The following is a 26,512-nucleotide window of genomic DNA, read 5'->3' on the forward strand; positions in this document are numbered from 1 at the left end:
CTCAGCCTTCCCCGCCACACCCCCACGGGACTAGCCAAAGAACACAGCCTCTCTGTTCACTCAGGGTAACAGGGAGGCTCCTCGGGGACCCCCCGCCCCAGACACACAGCCCTGACCACGACCAGCTGTTTACCTCCCAGGCTGTGGAAGGAAAAGCAGCCTTGCCCCCACCTCTCTGCCTCCCCAGGCAGTGGGCCTGCCCCTGCCACACACATGCCACACACATGCCACACATGCAGATGCTCAGTCCACCACGGACACACAGCCCAGGGGCGCAGAGATGGCTGGACAACAAAGCCGCGAGGCACAGAACCTGGTAAAAACCTGGGTGTGGAGAGCTCTCTATTGAACAGAGAGGGCGCTCTGCTCTCCCACCCGCTCCGGGGCCTCTCTGTCCCCCATTCCTTGGCCTGGGGCCCCCGCTCATCTCATTCTGAGGTCCTTCTTGGCCACCTGTCATCACAGGGGACAGCAGCCTCTGCGTCGCCTGCTCCAGGGCCTCGAGTCCAGTCCGTGGAGAGCCCTGCCCGGCTCGGCCAGCCTGTGGGCCTCCAGGCCCGGCGCACCCTGGCTCTCCTGGTGGCAAGTGCCCGCTCCAGCCTAACCACTCCTCAAGGCTCCAGCTCCCGGGACAGGCGAGACAGCTCCCGCTGGTTGTCAATGACCTTCAGCTGCTGGACGGAAGCCCAGGTGCCAGCCGGACTCCGGGTGCTCAGGGACTGCTCCGAGCCTGGGGGAGGGGAGAGGGGTCAGGGGGGCACCCCCTCCACCCGCCAAGAAGCAAATCAGCTTTCCTGCCCTCGGCCACCCAGGTGGCCAATCTTGAAGACACCTGCTCCCCGTTGGGGGCAGAAAAGCGTGGGAGTCAAGAACACAGACAGAAGAGGGAGTTCCCATCGTGGCGCAGTGGTTAACAAATCCAACTAGGAACCATGAGGTTGCGGGTTTGATCCCTGGCCTCGCTCAGTGGGTTAAGGACCCAGTGTTGCCATGAGCTGTGGTGTAGGTTACAGAAGTGGCTTGGATCCCACATTGCTGTGGCTCTGGTGTAGGCCAGCAGCTACAGCTCGGATTGGACCCCTAGCCTGGGAGGCTCCATGTGCCACAGGAGCGGCCCTAGAAAAGGCAAAAAAAAAAAACAAAAAAAAAACCGCAAAAACAGACGGAAGAAAACAGGTCCTCCAAATTACATACAGCTTAATACCTCTTTTGCTAAATACAAAAACAACTAAAACTAGAGAATATTTTGTTGTCATAAATTATGAGATATTTTTAAGATATATATAACTGTGTGTGTATTTTATAAAATATATGATAAAGCTATTTTCAAAAACAAGAAAATAACTCAAAATTCAGGGAGTTCCCACCGTGGCACAGTGGGTTAAGAATCTGACTGCAGGAGTTCCCATCGTGGCTCAGTGATTAACAAACCCGACTAGGATCCATGAGGATGTGGGTTTGATCCCTGGCCTCGCTCTGTGGGTTAAGGATCTGGCGTTGTGGTGAGCTGTGGAGAAAGTCACAGATGAGGCTCAGATCTGGTATTGCTGTGGTTGTGCAGTAGGCTGGCAGCTGTAGCTCTGATTTGACCCCTGGTATGGGAACTTCCATATGCCGCAAGTGTGGCCCTAAAAAGCAAAAAAAAAAAAAAAAAAAAATCTGACTGCAGCAGCTCAGGTTACTGTGGAGGCATGGGTTCAATCCCCAGCCCAGCACAGTGGGTTAAAAGGGTCGGGCATTGCCACAGCTGAGGGGTGGGGTTGCAGCTATGGCTCAGATTCTATCCCTGGCCTGGGAACATCCATATGCCACCGATGGGGCCATAAAATTTTTTAAAAAAGAAAAAAATTCAGGAGAGGGATTACGCTGGGCGGGGAGGGCCAAGGAGACAGGAAGAAGGGAAATGCGACTAGGCGTCATGTGTGCCCATGCCTGTAAATGCCAGCCACGGCCAGCTTGTCAGCACCCGCCCCTGCCCCCACTTACACGTGGAAATCCTGGTCGCCTGGCTGTCCTCGTGCAGGTGGGAGACTCGGCTTCTCAGTGGTGACAGGGGCACTGGGAGGTAAGAGGTGGGAATCAGAGAGACAGGGCCCAGCTGATGCCTTGAAGGGGGTCTCGGTCAGGGGCGCCTACCAAGGGGGACCTGCCCTCTCACCATTGCTGTGGCTTCGGCAGTGGTGCAGCATCCGCACAGCTCTGGCCATCATTCTCTGCGGGCAACACAAGGACATGAGACCGGGTGTGAGGGACAGGGCCCTGGTGTGGCCTGAAGGGCTCCTAGGAACTAGGGGCTGTAGGAGATGGGGCTGTGCCTGCCGTGTCCCAGCGGGGACTAGGCACTGAGGGGAACGGAGGTCAGGCAGGACTTAGAGAGGAAGAGGCCTGAAGGAGACGCTGGCTGAAGGGTGAGACGGTTGAGGCTGTCCCCCCAGCACAGCCAGCACACCCCAGCACTCCCCAGCAGAGATGAGGCCCCCTAAGGGCATGCAAAAGAGTGAGGCAGGGCCCATTTTAAAGGAATGATTCTTATTTATATTATTGCTGGCGGCTTTAGACCATCTCCCACCCCCTGTCCCTTCCAAGGCCGTAGGCAGAGCCGCCAGCCTGAGCCGGTGTCACACGCCCAGTCTCCTCGCGCTCACCATCTTCTCAAAGTTGATGAGATTCTCCACCAGGGTGTGGTTTCCCTCATGGATGAAGGTCATGTCTATGAAGAGATGGGCTCTGTTCACAGGTCCCCAGCTCCCTCCCCTTCCAGCCGCCAAGGAAAGGTGCAGGGCTAGGAACAGTGCGACACGGGCCTGTCCCCTTCCACTCGGCCCTCTGCCTCCCACTCCCCACCTGGAGGAATCTCCTTGTATCTCTGAGGCCTCCCACCCTTGGTCATTTCAAGTCACCAATATCTGCCTGCGCATCCTCTGGGTTTGTTTGTTTTTTTTTAGGGCCAAACCCACGGCATATTGAAGTTCCCAGGCTAGGGGTCGAATCGGAGCTGCAGCTACCACTTTACACCACAGCCCCAGCAACACAGGATCTGAGCTGCTGAGCTGCGTCTGTGACCTACAGCACAGCTCACGACAACGCTGGATCACGGACCCACTGAATGAGGCCACGGATCGAACGTGCATCCTTATGGATACAAGTCGGATTCGTTTCTGCTGCGCCACGGTGGGAACTCCCTGTGCATCCTAACTCCGCTTCCATCCTATAGACTCCCCATTGCTACTTGTGGACCAGGGCGTCAGCACGTTGGAATCACTTGGAGGGTCAGACGGACACACAGACACAAGGATGGAGGGTGTGGAGGCAGGAACACGGGTGCTGGTCCTCTTACCTTTGAGAAGAAGGGGCATGAAGGGGATGACAGGAGGGGACAGCTTGGTGAGGGCTACACGGTACACTCGGTGGTTCCATGAGGGGTCCTGAGAGGGAAGAAGTCATGGTGAGAAGGGGAGGGTCCTGCCTGCCACCGCCACCACCCACCACGTGTCTCAGCGCAGCCAAATGCCCACCCCACCAAGGAGAGTGCCATCCCCTTGGCACTCGGCCTCCTCTCAGGCCCCAGATCTCACCAAGGCAGCCTCTGCAGCAGGCAGGAGGGGACTGGAGCTGTGACTGCCAGTCTGCACCATGTGGCTTCCTGGCCTCCGATTAGGCCAAGGACACTTTTTTTTTCTTCCTTTTTAGGGCCACAGATGTGGCACAGGGAAGTTCCCAGGCTAGGGGTCGAATCAGAGCTGTAGCTGCCGGCCTACACCACAGCCACAGCAACGCGGGATCTGAGCTGCATCTGCAGCCTACACCACAGCTCATAGCAACACTGGATCCTTAACCCATTGAGTGAGGCCAGGGATCAAACCCACATCCTCGTGGATACTAGTTGAGTTCCTTGCCACTGAGCCATGACGAGAACTCCCTCAAGGACACTTTCATAGCCATTATCACAGAAGCCCTGGGGTTTCTTGGAAAACTCTCTCTTTCCTGTCCCTATCCTGCTTCCCTTGCTGTCTCTCCCTCTCTCTCCCTGTTGGGTAAATACCTTTGACCTTTCTGAGCCCCACAAGGAGAATTTTTTCTCAAGAGTTCTTAGGGGGGAGTTCCCATCATGGTGCAGCAGAAAGGAATCCGACTAGGAACCATGAGGTTGCGAGTTCGATCCCTGGCCTCACTCAGTGGGTTAAAGATCGGGCATTGCCATGGGCTGTGGTGTAGGTCGCAGATGCAGCTCAGATCCTGCGTTGCTGTGGCTGTGGCAGCAACAGCTCCAATGAGACCCCCTAGTCTGGGAACCTCCATGTGCTGCGGGTGTGGCCCTAAAAAGCAAAAAAAAAAAAAGCAAGCAAGCTCTTAGGGCCTTGCTGGTAAAACACCTGTGCACCAGCTCCTCTCCTGGCCCCTGTCTAGCCTTTCAACCCCCCAGCTAGTCCTGGCGGTGGAGGGTTCATCTCCTCCACTCGAGACTCATCTTCTGACTTCGGCTGGCCCCTTGGCTCCTTGAGTCTCCTGAGGGACCACAGACAGGCCCCGGCATGCCGAGGGAGCCACTGTGGGGACCGGCTCCTGAGGCAGGTCTGCTGGAAACCAGTGTCCCCCAGGGGTGCCCAGGGCCAGACACTGCCCTGCACATGCGCCCTCAGAGCTGCAGCCAGGGCCACCCCCACACATGCTGAGGCGTATGATACACGAGGCAGACTCCCCGTAAGGCGAAACACCCCCTTCCTCAGCCAGCCCCCCAAACTCACAGACTAAAGAGAACCAGGCCCTGACCCAGGGTTGGAGACCCTGGAGGTGGCCAAGGACAGGCAGAGGGGCTGCTGAGAAGCCAATAAGCAGGATTTCTGGAGGGAGCGGCCGGAGCCCAGCACTCACCAGCAGCCTCTCGAGGGCTGAGTACAGCTTCCGGACTTTGTGGGGCAGCCGCTGTGAAGAGGAGGCAGGCGGGCTGTCAGGGCTCTGGGGGGTGGGGAGCCCCATCCCCAACTCAGACTCCCAGGGTTCCCACTCAGGACAGGGGAGGGGAGACCCCGGCAGATGTCACACACCTCCCAGGTATGGGCCAGGCGGCTGATGGCCGAGTTGCTGAGGCCAAACATGACAGCAAAGAAGGAATTGAGATTCTTCTGCTCCTTGAGGCTGGGAACAGAAGACCCGGAGATCCTCAGAGGAGGCCACCACGGGCAGAGCCCCAGGCCCAGACAAACAGCCAGGCCTGGGCCCAGACCAGCACCGCCCCTGCAGGGACTGGGGCTGGATGGGGCAGGGGTACCAGAGAAGCAAGGGGTGGCAGATGTGGCAACACACTGACCACGGATCAGGGGTTTAAGTAAAGGCGGCCTCAGGACTCTGCCATCCACCCCACCCAGCCCACCCGCACTCACTGGGCTGCCAGTTTGATGAACTTCCTGAGCAGCTGGGCCCGCAGGCTGGGCACAGAGCAGAGACACAGCTCCGTGGCCACCCAGTATTGCAACTCGTTGAAGCGGCGCATGAAACGCTCCAGGTTGGCGGTGGTGACGTCCCGCAGATGCTGGGGCCCCAGCACGTAGTGGATCAGTTCCACCTGGGAGCGGGCAGCATGAGAGGCCAGCACGTGCCAGGGGGGGCGTCCCTGCCACCCACTCTCCTCCCCTGCGCTCTGCCCCTGCACCTGGTGGATGCTGTTGAAGAGGCTCCAGTCGTGATCCGTCAGCTGGCCGGCCAGGTCCTTGGTGCTCACCAGGTCCAGCCCCTCAGCAGAGCTCATGGTGGGCCCCAGCTGCTCGGGGTGTGGGGTCTGCAGGTGGGAGAGTGCTCAGGGGGCGCCTGGGGAATCCAGGGAAAGGTGCACGGTGGGAGGAGGGAGTCTGGGGCAAAGACTCTGAGCCCAAGATCGGGGGAGTATCGGGGAGGGCAGAGGTGCCGCAGGGAATGGAGGGGCCTCCGATGGATGGGGCTTCCCAAGGAGGCATGACCCTAACAGTGCCCCAATACTGGATAGGGGCACTCCTGGTAGGGTTCCTGTCCTCTGGGGAACCCCCAGTGAAGCAGGTCTCCTTCTTCTCAACCAGCTCTCACCTCCCCCAACTTTGGGAAGCCCCTGTCCCCAGGTCCCCATCATCAGAGGCCCACTCCTTCCTCTTCCCCCTTACGGCCCCATAGCAGCCAAAGCCAGGCCCCCTTCTCTTCTCTGTGTGACCCTCCTCCAGCACCCACCTCTACCACCCTCCAAACACAGCTCCTCCCCCAGCCCCGCGCCCTGCCTGTCTGTCCCTACCAGCTCATGCACTTCCTGTGGGTTGACAACAAAGAGCCGCTCGTTGAGCCCCAGGGATGTGGCCACACCACGGGCATCTGGCTGCAGGCCAACGGCATCTGCGAAGAGAGCAGAGGCTGTGCTGGGTGAGGACAGAAAGGGAGGCCAAGGAGCAACCAGAGGCAGGGCGGAGGCCCCATTGAGGAGGTTGAGAGGTCTCCTCTCCCAGTAGCGGGGTTGGAGTCCTGGCAGATGTTCTAAAGGCACAGGTGCATGTGCCCACATATCCACACACGTGGGCAGCACAGCCAGAAACGATAAAAGGGGAGTTATAATGAGACAGGCTGCCCCGGGCAACACTGCAGCCTCCCTGAGCCTAAGCTTCCTCCTTTGTCAAGTGGAGACACTAAGATTTGCCCTGACTAGGCACGGGTCAAATGAAATAAGTGATATAAATAACAGCTATAAGTATATGACACATATACAAGCCCTTTTACAATGGGACGTACCCTACGGAAGCCTTCATGTGGATTTTCATCAGCTATTATGGACTGGGACTGTGTTTTTTGTCATGTTTGAGTTCCCAGTCCCCAGAGGAGCAGCCTCCAAAGTCAGGTATACAAGACTATCCATGTGTCCATAAAAAAATACTAGCTCTTCTACCTGTGTTGATTTTTCGTACCTATTTTACATTTCTATTTTGTGTGTTGCTTTATGATTACATAATATTGGTGAAGGTATATACGTTTGTGACTTACAAACAGATAGATGAACAATAGGGAGTTTGTAATAAAATATTGATTATTGTAATAAATATTGATTACATGGGTGTCCATCAAAGTCATGAGTGCTCTGAACAGGGCATGACACAGGATTTCAATCAACACTGGCTTTGGGCCACTGCGATTTTCCACGTGGCCACCAGAGGGCAGTGCTTCCCAGGGCAGCCCACAGGCACAGGTGACCTCATCCTCTCTCCACTTCCTGAAGGAAGAGGCTTTGTAGGTCTTGCGGCCACTCCTTGACATTGCTCTCTGGAGGCCTCTCACACCTGTCTACCCTGAGCTCCAGCTGTCAGACCTGAGCTGTGTCCTTCCTGTACAACAGTGGTTTTTAATGTGCCAAGTACTCCAAAGGCAGGTCTTAAATAATCCTCATGCTGCCACATTCTGAGCAGCAACTTTACACCAGGTCCCATGCTAAGAGCTTTACACACGGCGTCTCATTTAACAGCCACAGCAGTCCTGTGGGATCGGTTCAGTTATGGTGCTCATTCGACAGACGAGGAAAGAGAGACTCAGAGAGGTTAAGCAACTTATCCAGAACCACAGAGCTAGTAAGCTGTGGGTTTGGGGTTCCAACTCGGGTCTGGGAGTCCACCGTCTAGACTCTTAACCATCAAGCTGCTCCACCTTACCTGCTGTGGTACCTCTACCTCCTAACACACTGTTGGACCACAGATGACCCTCAAAGACGTCTACAGACTAAATGAACAACCACCTAACCTCAAAGGCCAGCTACGCTCTCACTGTGTGAGCTTGGGAAAAGCGCTGAATCCCCTTGAGCTTCATTTTCCTCATCTGAAAATAGGACAAAGGCACCTATCTCACAAGATCGTTAGTAGGATTGAATGAATATATAAGCATGATAATAATAGCATTAGTAGCTAATACCTATGTAGTACTGACTATGGGTCAGACACGGTCTAACCACTGTAATAAAGTAACTTTTTTTTTTTTTCAGTCTGCACTTGCAGTATATGGAGGTTCCCAGGCTACGGGTCGAATTGGAGCTACAGCTGCCAGCCTACAGCACAACCACAGCAATGCTGGGTCCGAGCCGCATCTGTCACCTACACCACCGCTCACGGCAATACCAGATCCTTAACCCACTGAAGGACGCCAAGGATCAAACCCGAGTCCTCACGGATATGAGTTGGGTTCATAACCGGCTAAGCCCCAACGGGACCTAGATAACTCACTTAATTCTCACAATGCCTCTGTGAAACAGGTGCTCTTCTCATCCCCATTTTACAGATGGTAAAACAGAACTCAGAGGAATGAAGCATCCTGCCCAAAGGACAGAGGGGGAACTCAAAGACTGGGGTCAAAAGCAGGCAGCAGGCTCCAGTGTTCACGCTCGTAAAACACTGCGTGCAAAGCACTTTCGAAGAGATGTAACCCACCTCCTGTAATGCTGCCTGTCATTAACGTGGATCGAGACGATAATGATCTTAATTCGGGGCATGGGCACCTCTCTGAGGGGGCTGCCACCCTTGGGGCCACCCTACCCAGCCAGACACACGACTCACCGCCTGCGGAGTTGACCTTCACCAGCACCTGCCCCTTAGTCCAGCCATCCTCCTGGGCCAAGGCCGCCATCACCTCCCTGACCGAGGCCGTCACTGGCAGCTGCAGGGTCAGCACCGAGTGGTCTGGCCGGCAGATGTCATAGGGGACTGAGAGGGAGACGGGCCTGAGTTGTGGGAGGGGGCTGCTCGGTCTCCCCAGCCCAGGATGGGGAGGCAGCACCTGCAGCGGTGGGAGGGTCCCAGGAGGGAGGGCAAGGGGGCAAAGAGAAGCCCGGGTTGCTGGGAGGCCCTGAGCCAAGGAGGGGAGGAGCCGGGAACACAGACCCCCAGGGAGCACAGCACGCCATCCTCGGCCAGGCACCCCGTGGGCCAAGGGGTGGCTGGCTTGGCCCACCAACCTTTGTCCCCAGCTCGGATGGCGCAGTTGCTGCTGGGAAGGGGCTCGTCCTGGCTGGGGAGCCAAACAGGCATGTGCCGGGCCTGCGAAGGAGAGAAAGGAAGGCCTAGAGGACTCAGGAGAGCATGCAGGGACGGAGACCCTGTCGCCAGGAGCACGGGACCCACACAGCACATCCACCACTCCCGGGCTCTGCTTGCCCCATGTCAAGTAAGCTGCTGGGGACCAAGGCTCCAGGACAAGAGACAGAGCAGAGCTAAGAACAGTCTGCGCCCCTCCACGTGCGTGTCACCCCTCAGCCTATTAGGTCCAGAGCTGCTCTAATGTGAACACAGCTCAGCTGCTGACCCTGGGTTTTTCTTCCCTTTTCCTCCTTCTGCTACCACTTGCTATTTTCTCCGTGCCAGGCTAAGCGCGTGCTTATTGTAAGTATCTAAATATTTACCACAGCCCTTTGACAAAATACTATTATGACTCCCATTTTAGAGACAAGATCAATAAGGCTCAGAGAGGTTAAGTAACATACCTAAAGCAACACAGCTGCTAAGTGGCCCGGCTGGATTCCTAACCCGCTCCTCCCCTTCTCTGTGCTCTTGTCCACCAGCACTCGACTGTGTCAGCTGCCCTGTCGCCTCACAACCCTTCCTTGGAGCCCCCCCCAGGCGGGCCGATGGGGAGCCCCTGCTGGCCCAGGCCTCTCTCACACAGCGTCTCTGCCCACCAACTCTTCTTCCAACTCTTAAACCGCCTCTTCCTCCTCCCAGCTCTGAAGCTGGCAGATCAGTTTGGCTCCCGGTCCACGGTTCTTCTCTAGATTTCCAAATTGTCTGCACACCCCTCAGAGCTGCTCCCAGCCTCGTGCACCCTCCCCCACCCCAGCAGATTCTTGAAACCATATGAATTCTCCTCCAAACTCTGCTCTCAGATGCCCCTCAGACCCTCCTGTGTCTGCGCTCCCGCACCCCAAACTCCCCACACCCCTCAGATTCCCTCATCCTACCTCCCAGACGATTTTCAGGGGTTCGGGGCTCCTGCCGCACCCCCTCCCCCCACTGTCACTTCCCAACAAGTTCTGGGGTTTCTGTGTACCCCCTCCCAGCCCAGGCCAAGCCGGGTCCACCTGCCCGTGTGTCCTCACCCCTTATCTACAGCACTGGCCCAGCTCATCCCCGCCACCTCCACTCCCGGGGCCTCCCTCCCACTCCCATCTGCCTGACCAGAGCTAGATTAAGCTTCCTATCCCAGCGTCAAGGCCGTCATTGTCTGCCGGATAAAGGGCAGGCTCCTCAGCTGACCTATTCAAAACACAAATCCAGTCTTGTCAACCCTTGGCTCCAACACCTCCAAGGGCTCGCACTGCTCCGAGGAGAAAGGCCAGGCCCCTGACCACGGCCCACAGGCCCCCCAACACACACACACACACACATACACACACACACACCGGCCCTGCCCGCCTCCCCCCTCCTCCAGGGCTCCTTTGAGAGGGCAGGCACCTCCACCCTCACGCCTGCCCTGCCCTGCCCTCTCAGCCCTAGAGGCTTCTTCCCCAGGACGCTCTCCCTGACCCCGACCCCGACCCCGTCAGCCCTTCCCTTCCTGCCTCCAGAACAGCAGGTCCTTAGACAGCAGATCACTCTGCAGTTCTGTCTGCCCCCCACTTCCCTGCAAGCCCCTCGAGGCCAGGGGGGCTCTCCTGGCCCTGACCACCTCCTTGGCACCGAGCACACGGCCCACCTGCAAGGGCGGTTCCCCGCTGGTCCCCGACCAGGGAGACCCCCCCTCACCCATGGAGCCAGTATTCTAGTGGGATGTACAGCTACTGACACACAATAAGCAAGGAGACAAAGAAACAAAGAAAACAGTTCCAAGGGGGGGAATGAATGGTTGGAGGAAGAGTCTCGGGACCGATTGGCAGGGAGCCAGTGGGGGAGGGGCTCGCACCAGGAGATGGGAGGGACCAGCAGGTGAGGGCGGGAGAGCCGGGAAGGAAGGAGCGTCACTACTGCGAGGAGGAGCGGGGACTAGGACAGGGGGTTGGAGGAAGAGGCAGCTAGCGCAGCAGGCCCAGGTGACACATCTGGATTTTATTCCCAACCCATGACGCCCCACAACCAGTGCCAGCCTACCTTCCCAGTTCTTTCCCCACCATTCCTCGAATCCCGGCTCCAGGGGATACATTCATCCCCGACCCCCCTGGAGGGGGCTGCCTTCCTCTGGGCTCCCTGCACAGCCCCCCCAGGGACCCCCCCCCCCCCGCCCCTGGGCTTCAGAGGCCGCCTCCAAAGCACCACTCCTCACCTCCCAGACAGGAACTGCTCTCTGGCTCTAACTATGAGCACCAATTACCTCCCAGGTGGAATAAAAGCCCCTGGGGTGAGGTGGGGGCAGGGGCGACCTTAGATTTCTGTGTCTCTCCGCAGGGCCTGGCCCCAGGGCCACAGGCAGCCTGGACTCCGTGATGGGAACACCTCTCCCAGACCCAAGGGTGTGCCTGTGCACAGGGGGTCTTCCCACACAGAGCCCTCTAGGTGGGGGGCTGCCGAAGGAGGAGGGTAAAGCTGGGGTCCAGCAGAGGGAAGAGGAGCCCACCGGGGCAGGTACCTTTATCTGAGGAGATGCGTTCCCACAGCCGTTTTCCAACCTGGGGAGCAAGCGAGAAGGGAGATGAGACCGTGGGCAGGACAACACGTGAGGTCAGAAAAAGAGAGGCTCGAGCTCTGGATTCCACCTGCCCTCACCCAGGCTCCGAGGGCTGCAGACTCGGGCGAGTAGCACCAGAGATGCGCAAACCTTGAAGCCCAGCCCCTGGATTCGGTGATTTTCCCAGGCCACCAGGGAAGGGAAAGTGAGCTCAAGGGAGGGCAGGCGCGCTGTGGGGGCAGGCAGGGCCGGTGAGGGTGTGCTCTCTCTGAACCTCAGCTGCCCCATGGGATGCCCGGGGTGGGGGGCAGTGGGGGTGGGGGGCGGGGCAGGCAGGAAGGTCTGGGAAAGTGAGGTAAACAGTGGGTAGGACATTGCCCAGGCTGTGTGGCAGGAGCTGCAAAGTGCTGGAAATAGACAGGAGGAAGTGAGAAGAGCAGGTGCCCTGGGGTAGGAGGGTGACACGCCAGTGACTGTGCTCCGTGGGAATGGATGGACACGTGATGGGAGGGTGAGCAGCATGGGGACTGGGAAGAACGCGCACTGAAAGGAGCAGGACTGGACAAGTGAGCCAGCGTGCCCTGTGCTGCTCCTCTGGTGCAGTGGGGCAGGCACTCTCCCAGCTCTGCAGATGAGAGCCCAAGCCCTAGGGCAGAGGCGCGGGGCCGGGCTCAGGGCAGCACAGCTATCCTGGTGCAGCCTGGATGGAAGCCCTGTGTCTGATCCCAGAGATCTCCACCCTGATGCACTGCCTGTCCCACAGGCGACATGTTCACTTGAGCTAAAGCATCACCTGTGGTGTCGCCGCCTCTCGGGCCACTGCTCCCGCAGCAGGTTGCTAAGCCGGGCATCCTTGCTCACCAGGTCCGACAGTTTCTGGGAGGAGCCAAGATTGACTGAGATGCTGAGTCCACCCCAGGCAGCCTGGTCCAGCCCTGCCTCACTCCCAGGTACCTGGAGGAAGCTGGTGGCCACAGGGTCAGTGTGGAGCATGGGGCCATACAGAGCCACCCACTGGCTGACCAGCCTCAGGATCTGCTGCCTCCTGTTGCAGACATAGGTGCTGCACTCCTGCTCGCTGCCTCCTGCCGGCTCCGCGTGGAAAGTGGGCACCAGTCAAGGGAACCGCAACATCCAATCAGACCACCCACCACACCTCGGGCAAAGGAGAGGCAGGATGCCCAGGGTCCAAGGGCAAACTGGGCCTGGCATGACGCTGGCACTTAGGAGGGTTCAGCTCAGCCAGGCTACAGGGATTCCTGCTCCCTGCCCCACACCTAACCACCCTAATCCACCAGGGCTGGAAGGATATTGGTGCAGGAGGGCAGCGCAGAGCTGAGCGTTGGGCATGAAGACACTGTGGGTCAGGAGGAAGTCACTGAGGAATGTCTCTGTAGGGCGGGGACGGGGGGGACAGGTGGGGGCTTCAGCACAAATATATGCATCCCTTTGCCCAGTCCCACCATAGGCAAAGGACCAGCCATACTCAGCCCCTGTCACAGTGCTTCCCACCCAAGCCAGGAGCACAGGAATAAGGATTTCCTGCCAACCCAACGGACTAAGCCAATGAGTCAGAGAGCAGGCAAGGTGTCTCCTGCCCCTACCTGTTGGGTCATGAGCACTGGAATCGGGCCGCATGGCCTCCAACAGCAGTTCTAGGATCTTCTCCGGTGTGCCAGACATCACTGTATACCTAGCAGAAATAGCCAATCCATAGCACTTGTGCCATGACTGCCCCTTCCGCAGACGGGCAGACATCAATAATCAATCCCATCACTCTTCCCTATTTACCAGCCATCTCCCACCTTTAGGCCGAGCAGGGACCAACTCAGGGGATGCATCTTAGTCTCTGGTTGCATCTCTAACCCCAGGTGGCCAGAGGGCAGGGGTATGACATGGGGGAAGGGAGGAAAGCCTGAGAAATGGAAGGAGAGGAGGTGGGCAAGCGGGACAGTGTGGAGAGGGAGCATGGTGGGTGTGTTACCGGTTCCTGCCTGGGGTGGGGGGACGAGAAGGGCCAGCGCCCTGAGAGCTTCTCTCCAGCACCAACACCACTTTGCCATGCTCTTCCAGCCTCATGGTCTTCGCTTCCACATCCTGGAGAACAAGCCACACCCAGGGCTCAACACACACCATGACTCTTTCTCCCATTCTAGACCCTCTACTCCCCCGTTCCAAACCCTGAGCCTCACAAGGTCCCCACAAGGACCCTCAGCCCTTCTCCTACCCCATTCACTGCCCATCGCTCCATGCCTGCCCATTGCCCAGACTCAGCTCCTCCTCCACCCCATCCCTCCCAGGGTTCCCTCCATGGATCCCCCTCTCCACTAGGCTGCCTCCCTCTCATCCTGCATTCCCACCCCTCTGGAACCCCACCCCAGGTTCCCAGGCCCGCTGAGCTCCTCGCATGCTCTGCACCTCCTCACACACCCAGGGCTGGGCTCCCACCTCCGGCCACAATCCCCGAGATTTCCTACCTCCAGGCTCTCAGGTCCCTACTCCGTGCCCCACGCCATTTCTCCAGAGACATGTCCCTCCCATGTCCCCCACCCTCCCCACCCCCGGCAGCAGCACCTTGATGATACGGTTGAAGTCCTGCTTGTCCACGCGGAGAAAGTGACAGTTGTCTTCTCGCAGGATGATGGTGGCTGCCCGGGGTGCGTCATTCACCAAAGCCAGCTGTCCGAAGTCATCTCCCTCGTGCAGTGTGGTCACCAGGCCCTGCAGCCAGGCCGGGGTCACAGCCAGCCCAGCCCCCAGCCCTCAATGGCACAGACCCCTGGCAGCCAGAGCCACTGATCCAGGAGGGGACCTGGGAGGTCTGCAGCCTGGGGCCCGTTAAAGACCCTGCCCATGAGGACAAGGACCAGAGAGCGGCTGCGACCCAGGCGGCTGGGGAGGGCGGGAAGACGCACCTTGCCATGGGTCACCACGTTGACGGATCCCTTCCAGATAATGTACCATGAGGTGCCCTTGTCCCCTTGGCTGAACACTGAGAGAAACACGGGTCAGACAGGCCCCCAGGCACCCACGCACTTCTCCCCGGGGGCCTCTGCCCGCATCCCGGCCCCTGATGCCCAGCAGCCTGTCCCATCGGACTTACGCACAGTCCCTGCCTTGCTGTGTGGTTCAAAGAGCAGAACCGCTGCTAATTCCCGCTTCACCTGTGGGCAGGGAGAGGAGGCGGTGAGGGGAGTCCAGGGGCAGAGGGGCCAGCTGAGCGGGGAGGAGGTTAGGTCCAAGGTCACGAGTGCTCCAGGGACAGAGAGGTGGTGGGGTAGGGTGACCTGGGGTTCAGCAGGAGACAAAGCAAGGGGAGGAAGCAGGCAAAGAGAGGCAGAAGGATGTTCAAAGGATGCTGGGGGCAAGCTTCCAAGCCCCAGGCAGATGGGGAGGGGAGTGCCTCCTGGACGGGTGGTAGTCACAGGGAAGGGAGGTTTGGGGCGGGGGGAGGGCGGGCCTGGGCCGGACACTGACCGAGTTGGAAAGGTGGGCCACAGCCTTGACGTGCAGCAGCTCCTCAAAGATGAGGTCCAGCTCCTCATCTGTGCGCTGACCCGGGCTGTGGGCACAGGAGGGCCGGGAGGCGGTGATGAGCTGTGGGCCCAAGGCCAGGCACGGGGAGGCACTGCGCCCACCAAGCTCGGGACTGGGCCAGCCGGTGCCCCAGCAGTGGCCGTTTATCCATAGGGGACCAGCCTTTTCTTTACTCAGAGCCGGTGAGCCAGACTCTGGGCCCAGCGCTTTACACGCCTTACTTCATTCCGCCTTCACAGCAACCCCGCCACGTGGGTCGTGTTATCTTTTGACAGAAGAGGAAGCTGGCACTGAGGGGCCCAAGGGCACTGAGCTGGTGGCCGGTGGGACTTGGGATTTGAACCCAGACCTGCCTATGGATTCCAAAGCCCACCGTCTCTCAGCCATCATTGCAGCTCAGAGTGGGCAGGGGCTCGAAGGCCCTGTGCCCCACGGCCTCAGCTAGAGAGGAAGGACCGGGTCAGAGAGGGAAGGAGGGCTCAAGATCACACAGCTGAACACAGACCAGAGCTCAGGCCTCTGGTCCAGCCGGGGTCCGTCCCCTCCCTAAGAAGTAAGGGAAGGGCGTTCCCATCGTAGATGAGCTGCAACAAACCCAACCAATATCCCTAAGGAAGAGGGTTCGATCCTTGGCCCCAGTCAGTGGGTCAAGGATCCGGCATTGCCGTGAGCTGCGGTGTAGGTCGCAGATGGGGCAAGGATCCCAGGTGCTGTGGCTGTGGTGTAGGCCGGCAGCTGTAGCTCTAACTTGACCCCTGGCCTGGGAACTTCCATATGCCGTGGGTGCAGCCCTGAAAAAAAGGACCAAAAAAAGCAAGGGCAACTGACTGTATAGCACAGGGAACTATGCCCAATCACTTGTGGTAGAACATGATAGAAGGTAATATGAGAGAAAAAAAAATATATATATATATATGTATAACTGAGTCCCTTTGCTGTACATCAGAAGTTGACAGAACATTGTGAATCAACTATAATAAAAAAAAAATTGTTTTAAACAACATGAAGGAAACTGAGAAACCATGGAGTCTGAGAGTGGGGCTGCAGGATGCAGGGTGCCTGACTTACGGCTTTCGAAGGGCCACTGTGAGCAGGGCGTCAGGCCCCCGCTGGGAGAGCAGGGCCAGCGCCTCCACCAACTCCTCCTCCAGCTCATGGACACCCGCGGGCTCTGGCTCCAGCCCCGGGAAGCGGTAGAATTGGGTATCTCGGTCCTGGAAGGCCCAGTCGTGTTTCACTGGGGGGCAGAGGCCCAGGCAGGGGGGAGGAGAGGAAATTGAGGCCATGTGGGTATGAGCCCCCCACCTCCCCCGGCTGCCATGCCCACCAGATGCCTGCTCCCCAGGACTGCCCAGCCCCGGACACCCACCCAGGGCTCGGGCTCACCATGACAGAGGGCACCTTCATCCAGCAGCACCTGGCAGATTCCCACGGCTTGGCTCCGGGAGTGGACCCCCAGCCCCAGGGCCAAGATCCCATCCACTAGCTCCCGGCCAGAGCAGCACTGCCTGGGAGGAGAAGGGGACAGGGTCGGCAAGGAAAGAGAGTCAAGTGGCAGGAAGGAGAGGCGCCTTCCTAGGATAGAGGCAAGGCTGGGCCCCGGTGCCCGCACAGGGTGAAGGGGAAACAGCGCGGGTGAGGGTGGGGTGGACGAGGAGGCAGCCGTCACTCACCGGTGGAGCCTAAGGTGGTACTTTCGGTCTCGGATGAGGTTGGGGCAGGTGGCCAGGAGATGTCGATGCAGCTGTTTCCCAGCCCTGAGGACCCGCTCAGTGGAGGCCTAGGATGTGGGGGGCAGCCCAGCTGGCTCAGGCCCTGACCCCTGGCTGTGCTGCCCGCTCCCGGCTCCACCGCCACCCCCCACCGTGACTTGTACCTGCTCCAGGCTCACGCTGAAATCCAGGGACTCCTCGCTGTTGGTGAGTGGCGTCTAAGGGCAGCGGGAGGGTCTGCATGTTAGCGCCAGGCCTTCAAACCCAGCTCTTGGATGGCCTCTCCCATCTCTGCTCCCCCCTGCCCAGTCCCCGACTCTAGACATTCATTAGCTACTCTTTCCACAAATACTCAGTGAGCAACCCTGGCCCGCCACCCAGTAAGCCACCTATCCCCAGCCTGCTGTCCTGCCCCCAAACCCCTGTCTTCCTTCCCGACCCAAGCACTGCATCCCCACAGATGAGGTGGCCATGCTGCTGGCTCAGGCCCCAGGGGTGCCCGGCTCCCAGGTAAACTGCACTGGGTGAGGGCAGAGCACCGTGGAGCTGGGGGAGCCTGAGAACCTGAGATAAGAAGGCTGATGGGAGGCCAGGAAGCAAGCGGCCTGATCCTAAGCCGGGGTCTGTCCCCATCACAGGAGCATGGGGACATCTCCTGCCCTCTGTGGGCCTGGGTGCAGCCTCGAAGTGAGAAACCCTGGAACCAACTCTTGGACTCAAATTCGGCTCATCTGTTTACTAACTATATGACTCTGAATATATGATTTAACCTCTCCCTGCCTATAAAATCTATAATCCACTCGCAATAACGATTCAGGCTTTGGGAGGAATTATGGGAGTTGATATATATCAAATGTGTAAAGCACTGGTTGGAATATAACACTGCTGGGTGTACACGTTATAGCCATTACTACTCATCTGTGAAGCAGAGGGCAGGCGGGCTGCCGGAGGGCCCCTTTCCTCTCCGAGGTGCTGGGGCAAGTTCCTAACCCCCCAAGAGTGAGTCAGGCTTGGCAGCACACCGACGGCTCCGGAAGATGGGGTGTATGTATAATCACCGGTGACCAAGCTTTCCCTGCCCTTGGCATCAATCGTGCCATCCAGGATCCCGGGTCTGTGTGCCCTGAGATGTCGGCCACGAAGCCTCTCGGGCCCCTTTTTTCTACCACCTGAGAACTGGGATTTGTGGACATGTCTGGACAAGATGCCCTACCCTCTCGGACAGGCACTTGACAGTTTACAAAGTATGTCTACCTCTGTGATTTCATCTGATCCCATATAAAATAGGATCAGGGAGTTCCCGCTGGGGTGCAATGGGATCAGAGGCATCTCTGCAGCACCAGGACACTGGTTTGATCTCCAGCCTAGAACAATGGATTGAAGGATCCAGTGTTGCCGCAGCTGCAGTGTAGGTTACAACTGCGGCTTGGATCTGATCCCTGGACCAGGAACTCTATATGCCATGGGGCCGCCAAAAATAAATAAATAAATAAATATGTATATGTACAAAACTATGATTCAAAAAGATACATGTGCCCCTATGTTTATAGCAGCACTATTCACAATAGCCAAGACATGGAAACAACCTAAATGTCCATCAACAGATGAATGGATTAACAAGATGTGGTACACATACACAACGGAATACTACTCAGCCATAAAAAGAATAAAATAATGCCATTCCATTTGCCGCAACACACATGCAACTAGAGATTCTCATACTAACTGAAGTAAGTCAGAAAGAGAAAGACAAATACCCTACAATATCACTTCCATGTGGAATCTAAAATATGGTGCAGATGAACCTATATCTACAGAACAGAAACAGACTCATGAACACACAGAACAGACTTGTGGTTGCCGAGGTGGTGGGGGTGGGGGTAAGTGGGATGGATTGGGAGTTTGGGCTTGGTAGATGCAAACTGTCACATTTAGGATGGATGAGCAATGAGGTCCTGCTGTACCGGATAGGAACTCTATCCAACCTCTTAGGATAGACCAGACCATGATGGACGATGGTATAAGAAAAAGAACGTGTGTATATGTATGACCGGGTCACTATGCTGCACAACAGAAACTGTAGATCAGCTACAATTTAATAATAACAAAATTTTGTTTTAATTTGAAAAAGGAACTCCCATCATGGCTCAGTGGTTAACGAATCTGACTAGGAACCATGAGGTTGCAGGTTCGATCCCTGGCCTCGCTTAGTGGGTTAAGGATCTGGCGTTGCCGTGAGCTGTGGTGTAGATCGCAGATGTGGCTCGAATCCCATGTTGCTGTGGCTGTGGCTTAGGTCGGCAGCTACAGCTCCAACTGACCCCTAGCCTGGGAACCTCCATGTGCCACAGGTGTGGCCACACCTGCCCCCAAAAAACAATTTTTTTAAAGAAAAAAAAATAGGATCGGATGGGAAGTAGGCAGAGTTGGCAGTGTCTGTCCTCTCTGGCTTACGAGGAAACAAAGTCTAGAGGTGAACTGCCCAGTGTACCTCAGACACAGCCAGACGGCCACGGATAAACTCAAGTCCTACCTAAAGTGCTCACATTCCTGGTCTCACTCCACCCGCCACACCTGCCCGTTTCCTCTCCCTCCCTTGTTCTCTCTGCCACTTTCCCATCTGTGCTCAGGGCCCTGAAGAGGACCCGGCTGGGGAGCTGCGGGACGGATGGAAGACCAGGCCTGGGGCCAGAGCCACCACCCTGGTCCCGGCATAGTCACGCTGTGTGCCAGGCAGAGGCCTGAGGTCTGGCGTGTGGGGTGCCTGGGCCAGCAGCGGGAAGAAGTTGCTAGGTACCCCAAAGGTATCACTGCCCCTCTCATGGGGCCCATCCTGGTGCCAGACTGAGCCTTGGAGGCTTAGCGACAGGAAATGAGGAGGAGGGGGAGGAGCCAAGGAAGGAGGAAGGGCTGGAATGCTACCCAGCCAGCCCCCTGTGTCGGAACAAACAGTGCTAAGCACTTGTTGTTCATGTCAGAATGCCCAGGTGGCCCCAGTCCCTGCCCCAACTCCCTTTGGTGCCCACGACAGGGCTCCGGCACACACTCCCTTCCGGGTATTATTCTGACCCTGGAGGGCACATCAGGAGGGGAGGTGCCCTGTCATCTGGCCAGGCTGGTCACGACCCAGATCTCAGACTCGGCCCGCTTAAACCATTTCCTGTCCTGCCCCAGGGGATGTGCTCGAGGCCCAGAGGCCAGGGGTTCTGGCCCATCAGAGCTGAGGAAGGGACCTGAAGGCATCCTTCTCATTTTGCCAAAGAAAGCGGGAGCCCAGAGAGATGAAGAACATATCCAGAGCCGCCCAACTGCTTGGAAATGTAACATCCAGAGTTCCCTCTGTGCCACAGCGGGTTAAGGCTCCAGGGCTGTCTGTGCGGTGGTGCGGATTCGATTCCTGGCCCAGCGCACTGGGCTGAGGATCTGGTGTTGCTCCAGCCATAAGGTCGCAGCTGTACCTTGGATTCAATACGCTGACCCTGACTTAAGCATCTATCTCCTATTTCCCAGCGGCAGAGAAGGAGGCTCAGAGGTTACATAACCCGCCCTGAGAGCTGGTAAACAGGGGTACCACAACTCACGCTGCGCCTGATTCCAAAGCCCACGTTCTTAGCCACTGAATGCCACCATCTCCCATGGTGCCTCCGTGGCCCCGTGTTGCCCCCACCCCGTGCCATAGGAGTGGGGATGGTAGAGGTGAATTCTGCCCCCGGGAATGCGCCATGGGCAAGAAAGTTTGGAAAATATGGGTTAGACAAAGTTCCTCTGGGCCCCGCCCATGGTCCTGAGCGCTCAGACCTCCTAGGATCAGGGTGCTCTTCAGGGGCGGCGGTCAAGTGTGCGGGCTCCAGAGCCAGGTGCCTGGGTTCAAATCTTGGTTCCCCCTTTACTAGCTGGTTGTGTGACCTTGAGCTGCTCATAAAGCTCTCTGGGCTTCGGCTTCCTCGTTTGTAACAAGGGAGTGACGATAATAGGGCTTCTCCCATGGGGTAATTCTGAGGATGCAACAAGTTCACAAGCTGAAGCCCTCGGAGCAGTGCTTGGCTTGTAGCAACGACTTAGTAAATGCGAAGTGACTTGATGTAACATGATTATTTCATGATGGGCACTTCTCCTCTGGACGCAGTGCAAGAAATGTTGTACCTCAGCTGACCCTGTCCCTGATCTGGTGACCCTATCCGCTGAGGGGGTTCTCAGTGGGAAGGCAGTGCCTGGAATGAGTAGGGGGAAGGCCCCGCTTCCCCCCTCCTCTCGTGCCTGGATGGGAAGGACTCAGAGTGGAAGAGGAGGGGCAGGCTGGCTTCCCTGGTACCAGTGCCATGGCCTGCCCCTCCCCCTTCCCTGTCACTGAGTGTCAGAGTCACACTGGAGGGGCAGGCACAGAGCCAGATAGCCGCGTGGGGACCCGTCAGACCAGTTCCCTTAGGCCACGGCTAGGGTCTCAGGCCAGGGCCGTGTGTGCTGGGACTGGAAAAGGATGCATGAGTGGGGGTGATGCTCTGGGGCGTCCGTGTCACCGTCTGCAGCCAGAAAGAGTTACACCAGGAGCTTGAAATCTGCCACCAGATCGCCTAGGACCATGGCCCAGCTTTGTCCCTTAGCAGCTGTGCAACCCCAGACTTGTCACTTAGCCTCTCTGTGCTTCTGCTTTCACATCTCTAAACTAAGATGATGACATTAGTATTTATCTCACAGGGCTATTGTGAGATTACTTGGTATGATAAAGCAAAGCTCATAATAGCACCCGGGACAAAAGCACTACACAGCCATTAGCGACTACCATTATTTGGGCAGGTTGGATAAAAGCATGTTTTCTGAGTTAGAGAATAGAGCCCCATCCCCCCACAAACAATCACTCAAAGAGGAACACCCCAGACTTCTCTGACCTTGTAGGACCCACCAGAGATCACCCTGATCTTGCCCCTGTCTCTAGACAGATCGGTCCCTCTATTGTCTGGGTCCCAGACATCAGACAAGAGCTCATCTCCCCCTCTGGTTTTCCAAAGGTGATGCTCTTCCATCCTGCTCCAGCATCACCTTTGCCATGGTTGTAAGTCCTTTTTGTATCTAACCTCAAGCCCTCCTGCTGTAACCTGCTCTCGTTTTCTCTTGCCCTGGTCTAGTAGGAATAGAAAATGCTCTCTTCAGACCTCAGGAGGTTGATGGGGTTCCCCTTTGGTTTTCTAAGAGGTGGGTATGGCCTGAACGACTGCCAGCATTGTTGTCCTGGGGCTCTGGACTCTACCTCCTTATAAGAGCCACCCTTCACCCTGTGTGTCCATGCTCCCTGTTAGGCACCCGCCAGACCAAAGGCATCATTCAGAGATGAGAAGTGTAGCTTCCCAGGTACCCAAAGTCTCTTAAACCCAGACACCGAATGGGCCGAAACCACCCCATCGCCACTCCCCAGAGATGGTCCTCAGGAGAGGGCATGGCCCCTGACTCTCGCCCTAAAAATCTAAGTTCCCTCTAACCATTAATCCATGCTTGCCCCCCACCACCCACACACACTTGGCAGGGGAGGAGCCTTGATTCTGTGCCTCTGACCCCATCCACACTCTACCAACTCTCACCCCCACCCTTCCGGCCTCCCCAGGCATAATAGCCCTTCAACTCTGGGGGACTGGGGAGCCAGGAGACAGCCTGGCGGCCTTCTCCACCCCTCCCAGACTTTGGGTCCCAGGGGATCCTCCAGTGACCTCATTGTCCTGACACCTGACCTTCCCCCCACTCCCCACCTTGCCTCTCTGAGCTGGAAAGGGGACAGGAAATGCACAAGTAATTATAGCCTGAGAGGGAAGGAGGGAGGGAGGGTTCCAGCCCACTGGCTCCAAGCAGTAGCTACGCCAGTGACCTGGGAGGCTGGGGGTGGACAGCTAAGCCCAGGAAGGCGCCTGGCTCTCCTGTCCCCTCCAGAGCGCCATCTGCAGCTGGACCCAGGGCCATGAGTCCCCTAGTCAGGAAGGCCCAGAGAGGGATAGAGGAGGGGAGGGCTGGGGACTGATACGTAGATTCCCTCTATCCCCATTGCAAGGAGATCCCCACCAGGCCTAGGTTGTCTCAAGTCAGCTTCACATTCTGGTAAGTACTAATGGTGGTTGGAAGCGGTAGGAGGAAGGTGGCAGAAGCTGGTGGTCATTCTACACAAAGGGACTTGCTGATAAGAGAGGAGCTCTCCCCAGTTGGTCATCTGCTCCTGCTTTCCTTCCCTCCACCCTTTCGCCCAAATGACCTCCCTGCACCCTACCCTCAGGTGGGCCACGTACGGGATTTACCAAATCTCAGATAAAGAAACTCTACTGAGTCTGGGTGGTTGGCAAGAGATTCTCTGCTGATTTGGATCCTGCAGCCATTACCCTGTCCCCCCTTCTCTCCCCCCCCTTTCTCTCGCCTTCATTCTTGCAGCTCCACAGATATTCCTCACAGCAAAGGGATCTCTGTTCATCTCGGAGTCCCTCAACTTCTCAGAATCCTTCCCCGAGCCCCCCAAAGCCAATGAATGCCAAGCAATGTTCACACGATCACCTCACCCCAAAACCAAAAAGCAGACTCCATGCAGTTCAGTCCTCACTAAAGGAGAACGTTGCCATGGTGACGTTTCAAGAACGGGAACCAAGCTTCCCTCACCCCTCATTTGACCTGCGGGCCCCCCCCCCCTGGATTTCATACATGCCCCCCTCCCACCTGGAGAACACACAGGCACCCAACTCAAGGCACACAGAGGTGACAGATAAATGACAAATCCCTTTCCTCTTCCCCCATGCCTGAATAGAGGGTCTTGGGCAGCACACACAGTGCAGCTGCATGAGCCACCCACACGCTCCAGCCAAGCTGCCTGACCCCCTGTCCACTCCAGCAGTATCCCTCACGCCCTCAAGAGCAAGCGGGGCCACCAGCAGCATGTTCTGTTCTCCCAATCCAGGGCCCCCTCCAGCCCTGGTGCCCGAGCCTGGCCCAAGCAGGAGATGGACACTCACCCAGCGAAGCCCCTGGATGCGGCTGGGGCGCTGGTGCTCCAGCAGCAGCTGGTAGGAGCAGCTTCGGGGCCGGTGCATCCTCCTCAGCACCATGTTGAGTAGCGTCCCCTCCGGCACCACGTCCGGGAGGCCTCCCACCGTTGGTGCTCCCAGAGCTGAGCCGTCCTCCACAGCCAGGCCCACCTGCCAGCGGCTCTCACCTGGCCAGCCCACCTGTGAGGAGAGGAGGACCGCAGACGGCCATGAGGCGAGGGCTGGGGCAGCTGGACCAAGACGCAACTGCCCCAGGCAGAACCACTTCCTCAGAGTCCTCAGGACTGGTCAGGCGGAGGTGCTGCACCCCTGCCAGGAGCCGGGGGAGGGACAGGAAAACCTTCACTGGGGCCTGCCGGTCTGGCGCATTTAGGGGTCTCCAGCTGGCGCAGAGCAGTGAACAGGCCCGGTCTTCTTTGGAATGCTGCCCCACCCCACCGCCCATGGCCCCGCAGGGATCTCCACCAACTCCCTATGAGGCTCTGGACTCACTGGATCCCCCAGAAATGCGGCTTCAGCTCAAACTCTTCTTTCCCCCTCCTTCCTAACCCTTGAGCAAGCCTAGAGCTCTCTCCCACCCCATCTCCTCCACCGCGTCAGCTTCCTCTCCTGCTCCCCCTCTCCGCGACCCCACCTCACCCACCTTCATGTTCCTTCTCAAGCTCACACAGCCCTGCAGTTTCTAGCAAAAGGCTGGGGGTGGGGGGGGACTGCCCCCAGCGAGCCCCCCGTCTGCTCCGCGGCTGTAAGTTCCAAGCGAAGTGAACAGGCCAATTCCTAGCTGGACCCGCTGTCAGGTCAGCCCCAGCCAAGCTAGGGGGAGAGGCTCCTCTTGGGGTGGAGGCGGGGGGGGGGGGGGATAAGCTGGGGACTTGGGGGGGGGGCGTCCCCCACCCCCAGCGACAGGGAGCCCCGAGCCTCCCCTCCGTCCCAGAAGAAAGAGCCAGCTGGCACCGGGCACTGAAGCGAGGCTGCTGCTGGCACTGGTCCGGGCAGGAGCTGTCACACCCCCTGCGCGGCCCGCCCCCTTCCCCTCCCGGGACTAGCAGAGGGGGCGGGGAGGACGCGCCCGGCCCCGCGGTAGGAAAGGGGGCGGGCACGGGCAGGGGGCGGAGCCGGGACCCCGGGGGCAGCTGAGCGGGCCGGAGCCGGAGCCGGGAGAAACCCCGGGAGGCAGAAGCAGCCCTGGGGTGCGTGCCCGGGGTGCGTGCCCGGGTCGCGGCGGCCGGGGTGTCGGGGTAGGGGCTGTGAGCCGCTGCATTGGCCGCCACGTGGCCGGGAGGAGAAATGCAAACAAGGAAACCCGGGGAAGGGGGAAGGGGGTGAGTCATTGCAGCCCCACCCGGGAGGGAAATCCGGGCTGGGGCCGCTTCCCGGCCGGGGGCGTCCTGCCTCCTGTTTCTGTTCAGGGTCTTAAACAGGCCGGGGGAAGGCTTGGGCCGCTTTCCCGTGGGGAATCCCGCTGCCGATCCTCCCAGACACACGCCCTATCCGTCCCTTCTCCCGGCGCTGCACACACGCACGCTCCGGGCGCGGGTGGGGAAATGGAGACTGGAGAGGAAGGACGGCGTTCCGGGACGGTGAGGGCTGGCGTGGTCGCTGAGCTCCCAGAGGAGGGGGCTTCGAGGGCCATGGCCCCGGCGGGTGAAGGCCCAGCCTGGGATTCCAGAGTCCTAGGCAGGCTTTGCAAGGAAGGGCCATCGCCTCCCTGGGCCTCTGCTCCCACCGCTAAGCTGGTGGCCCAGCGCCACCCTCTTTACCCTACTCCTGCTTCTGGGAGGGTGGAGAGACATTGGCTCTGGGACAGCGACTCCCCCGGGGCCTGTAATTGCTCAGGGCTTCACTGAGGGATTGGGAAGGAGTGGCACGGCCCGCCCCCGGCTGTCTGGGACTCACTCCCTTTTTGCCCCATCCGTGCCCCTTCCCCTCTGCGGCCGAGACTGCCGAGACAGAGGAAGACACATCTATCAGTCCGCACCCCCGCCTCCCCGCTCCCTGCTCTGGGCCGCCCAACCCTTATCTTCCACTGGGAATTAATTTGTGATTAAAATCTCAATCTTAATGTGTATTAAACAAAATCCTCCCAGGAGTTTATCAAACTATAAGATCCCCCCACCCCCAATTCAAGTTCAGTCCTATTGACATGATATGGAAAATCAGTATTTTGAACAAGTTTCCCAAGGCTAGGTTCACATTTTGAGAAACAATGGTAGAGTTTTAAATGCCCCCTCAGGGAAGGATGGAGGCCTGAAAATGTCTGGCCCCAAGACCAACACCCCCCCCCATGCAAATTCTGGGAATTTGGAAGAATGAAGAACAGCTTGCAGGTATATCAGGCTGGAGTCATAGGTGTCCTTGGAGAAGAGAATTTCCAGGGAGTGGGGAAGTGAGTTGAAATTTCAGGTTGCCAGTGCCAATGACCTGGTCTAGAAGTTCTTGCAGGGGAGCTTTCAGAGACTGGCAGTGGGATCAGAAAAGGGTCCCCCATTTCCTATTCATCCTGCCCCTACTTTGGGCAGGTGGAAAAGCAGGTGAGTGAGGCAGGACATCTGCATCCAGGTAGACCTCTCAGCAGGTCACAGTAGCCGGTAAGTGTCTGGCACTGTTCCAAGTGCTTCCGCATATTTGGTATTTGGTATTTCATCTCTGCCACCACCCTGTGGAGAAGTA

At 58.0% G+C, this 26,512-nt stretch overlaps 1 protein-coding gene across 1 annotated transcript; it reads right to left on the bottom strand.

The window, feature by feature from the left end:
• Positions 1 to 317: 317 nt before the first annotated feature.
• Positions 318 to 24,758, bottom strand: RAPGEF3 (Rap guanine nucleotide exchange factor 3). Its single transcript, XM_047788061.1, has 28 exons — positions 24,486 to 24,758; positions 23,810 to 24,022; positions 16,997 to 17,050; positions 16,794 to 16,900; positions 16,507 to 16,628; positions 16,189 to 16,357; positions 15,061 to 15,145; positions 14,687 to 14,747; positions 14,499 to 14,575; positions 14,158 to 14,304; positions 13,568 to 13,680; positions 13,188 to 13,276; positions 12,896 to 12,974; positions 12,538 to 12,688; positions 12,377 to 12,459; positions 11,545 to 11,584; positions 8,945 to 9,026; positions 8,547 to 8,693; positions 6,257 to 6,354; positions 5,651 to 5,776; positions 5,382 to 5,563; positions 5,046 to 5,136; positions 4,873 to 4,923; positions 3,338 to 3,425; positions 2,646 to 2,710; positions 2,159 to 2,213; positions 1,987 to 2,058; positions 318 to 730 (listed from the first exon to the last, which is right to left on the bottom strand). Exons 1-28 carry the CDS (start codon positions 24,489 to 24,491, stop codon positions 612 to 614), a joined length of 2,772 nt encoding a protein of 923 aa, XP_047644017.1. The 5' UTR covers positions 24,492 to 24,758; the 3' UTR covers positions 318 to 611.
• Between the last annotated feature and the right edge of the window lie 1,754 nt (positions 24,759 to 26,512).

This window comes from Phacochoerus africanus, chromosome 7 (assembly GCF_016906955.1).
Source record: "Phacochoerus africanus isolate WHEZ1 chromosome 7, ROS_Pafr_v1, whole genome shotgun sequence".
NCBI lineage: Eukaryota > Metazoa > Chordata > Mammalia > Artiodactyla > Suidae > Phacochoerus > Phacochoerus africanus.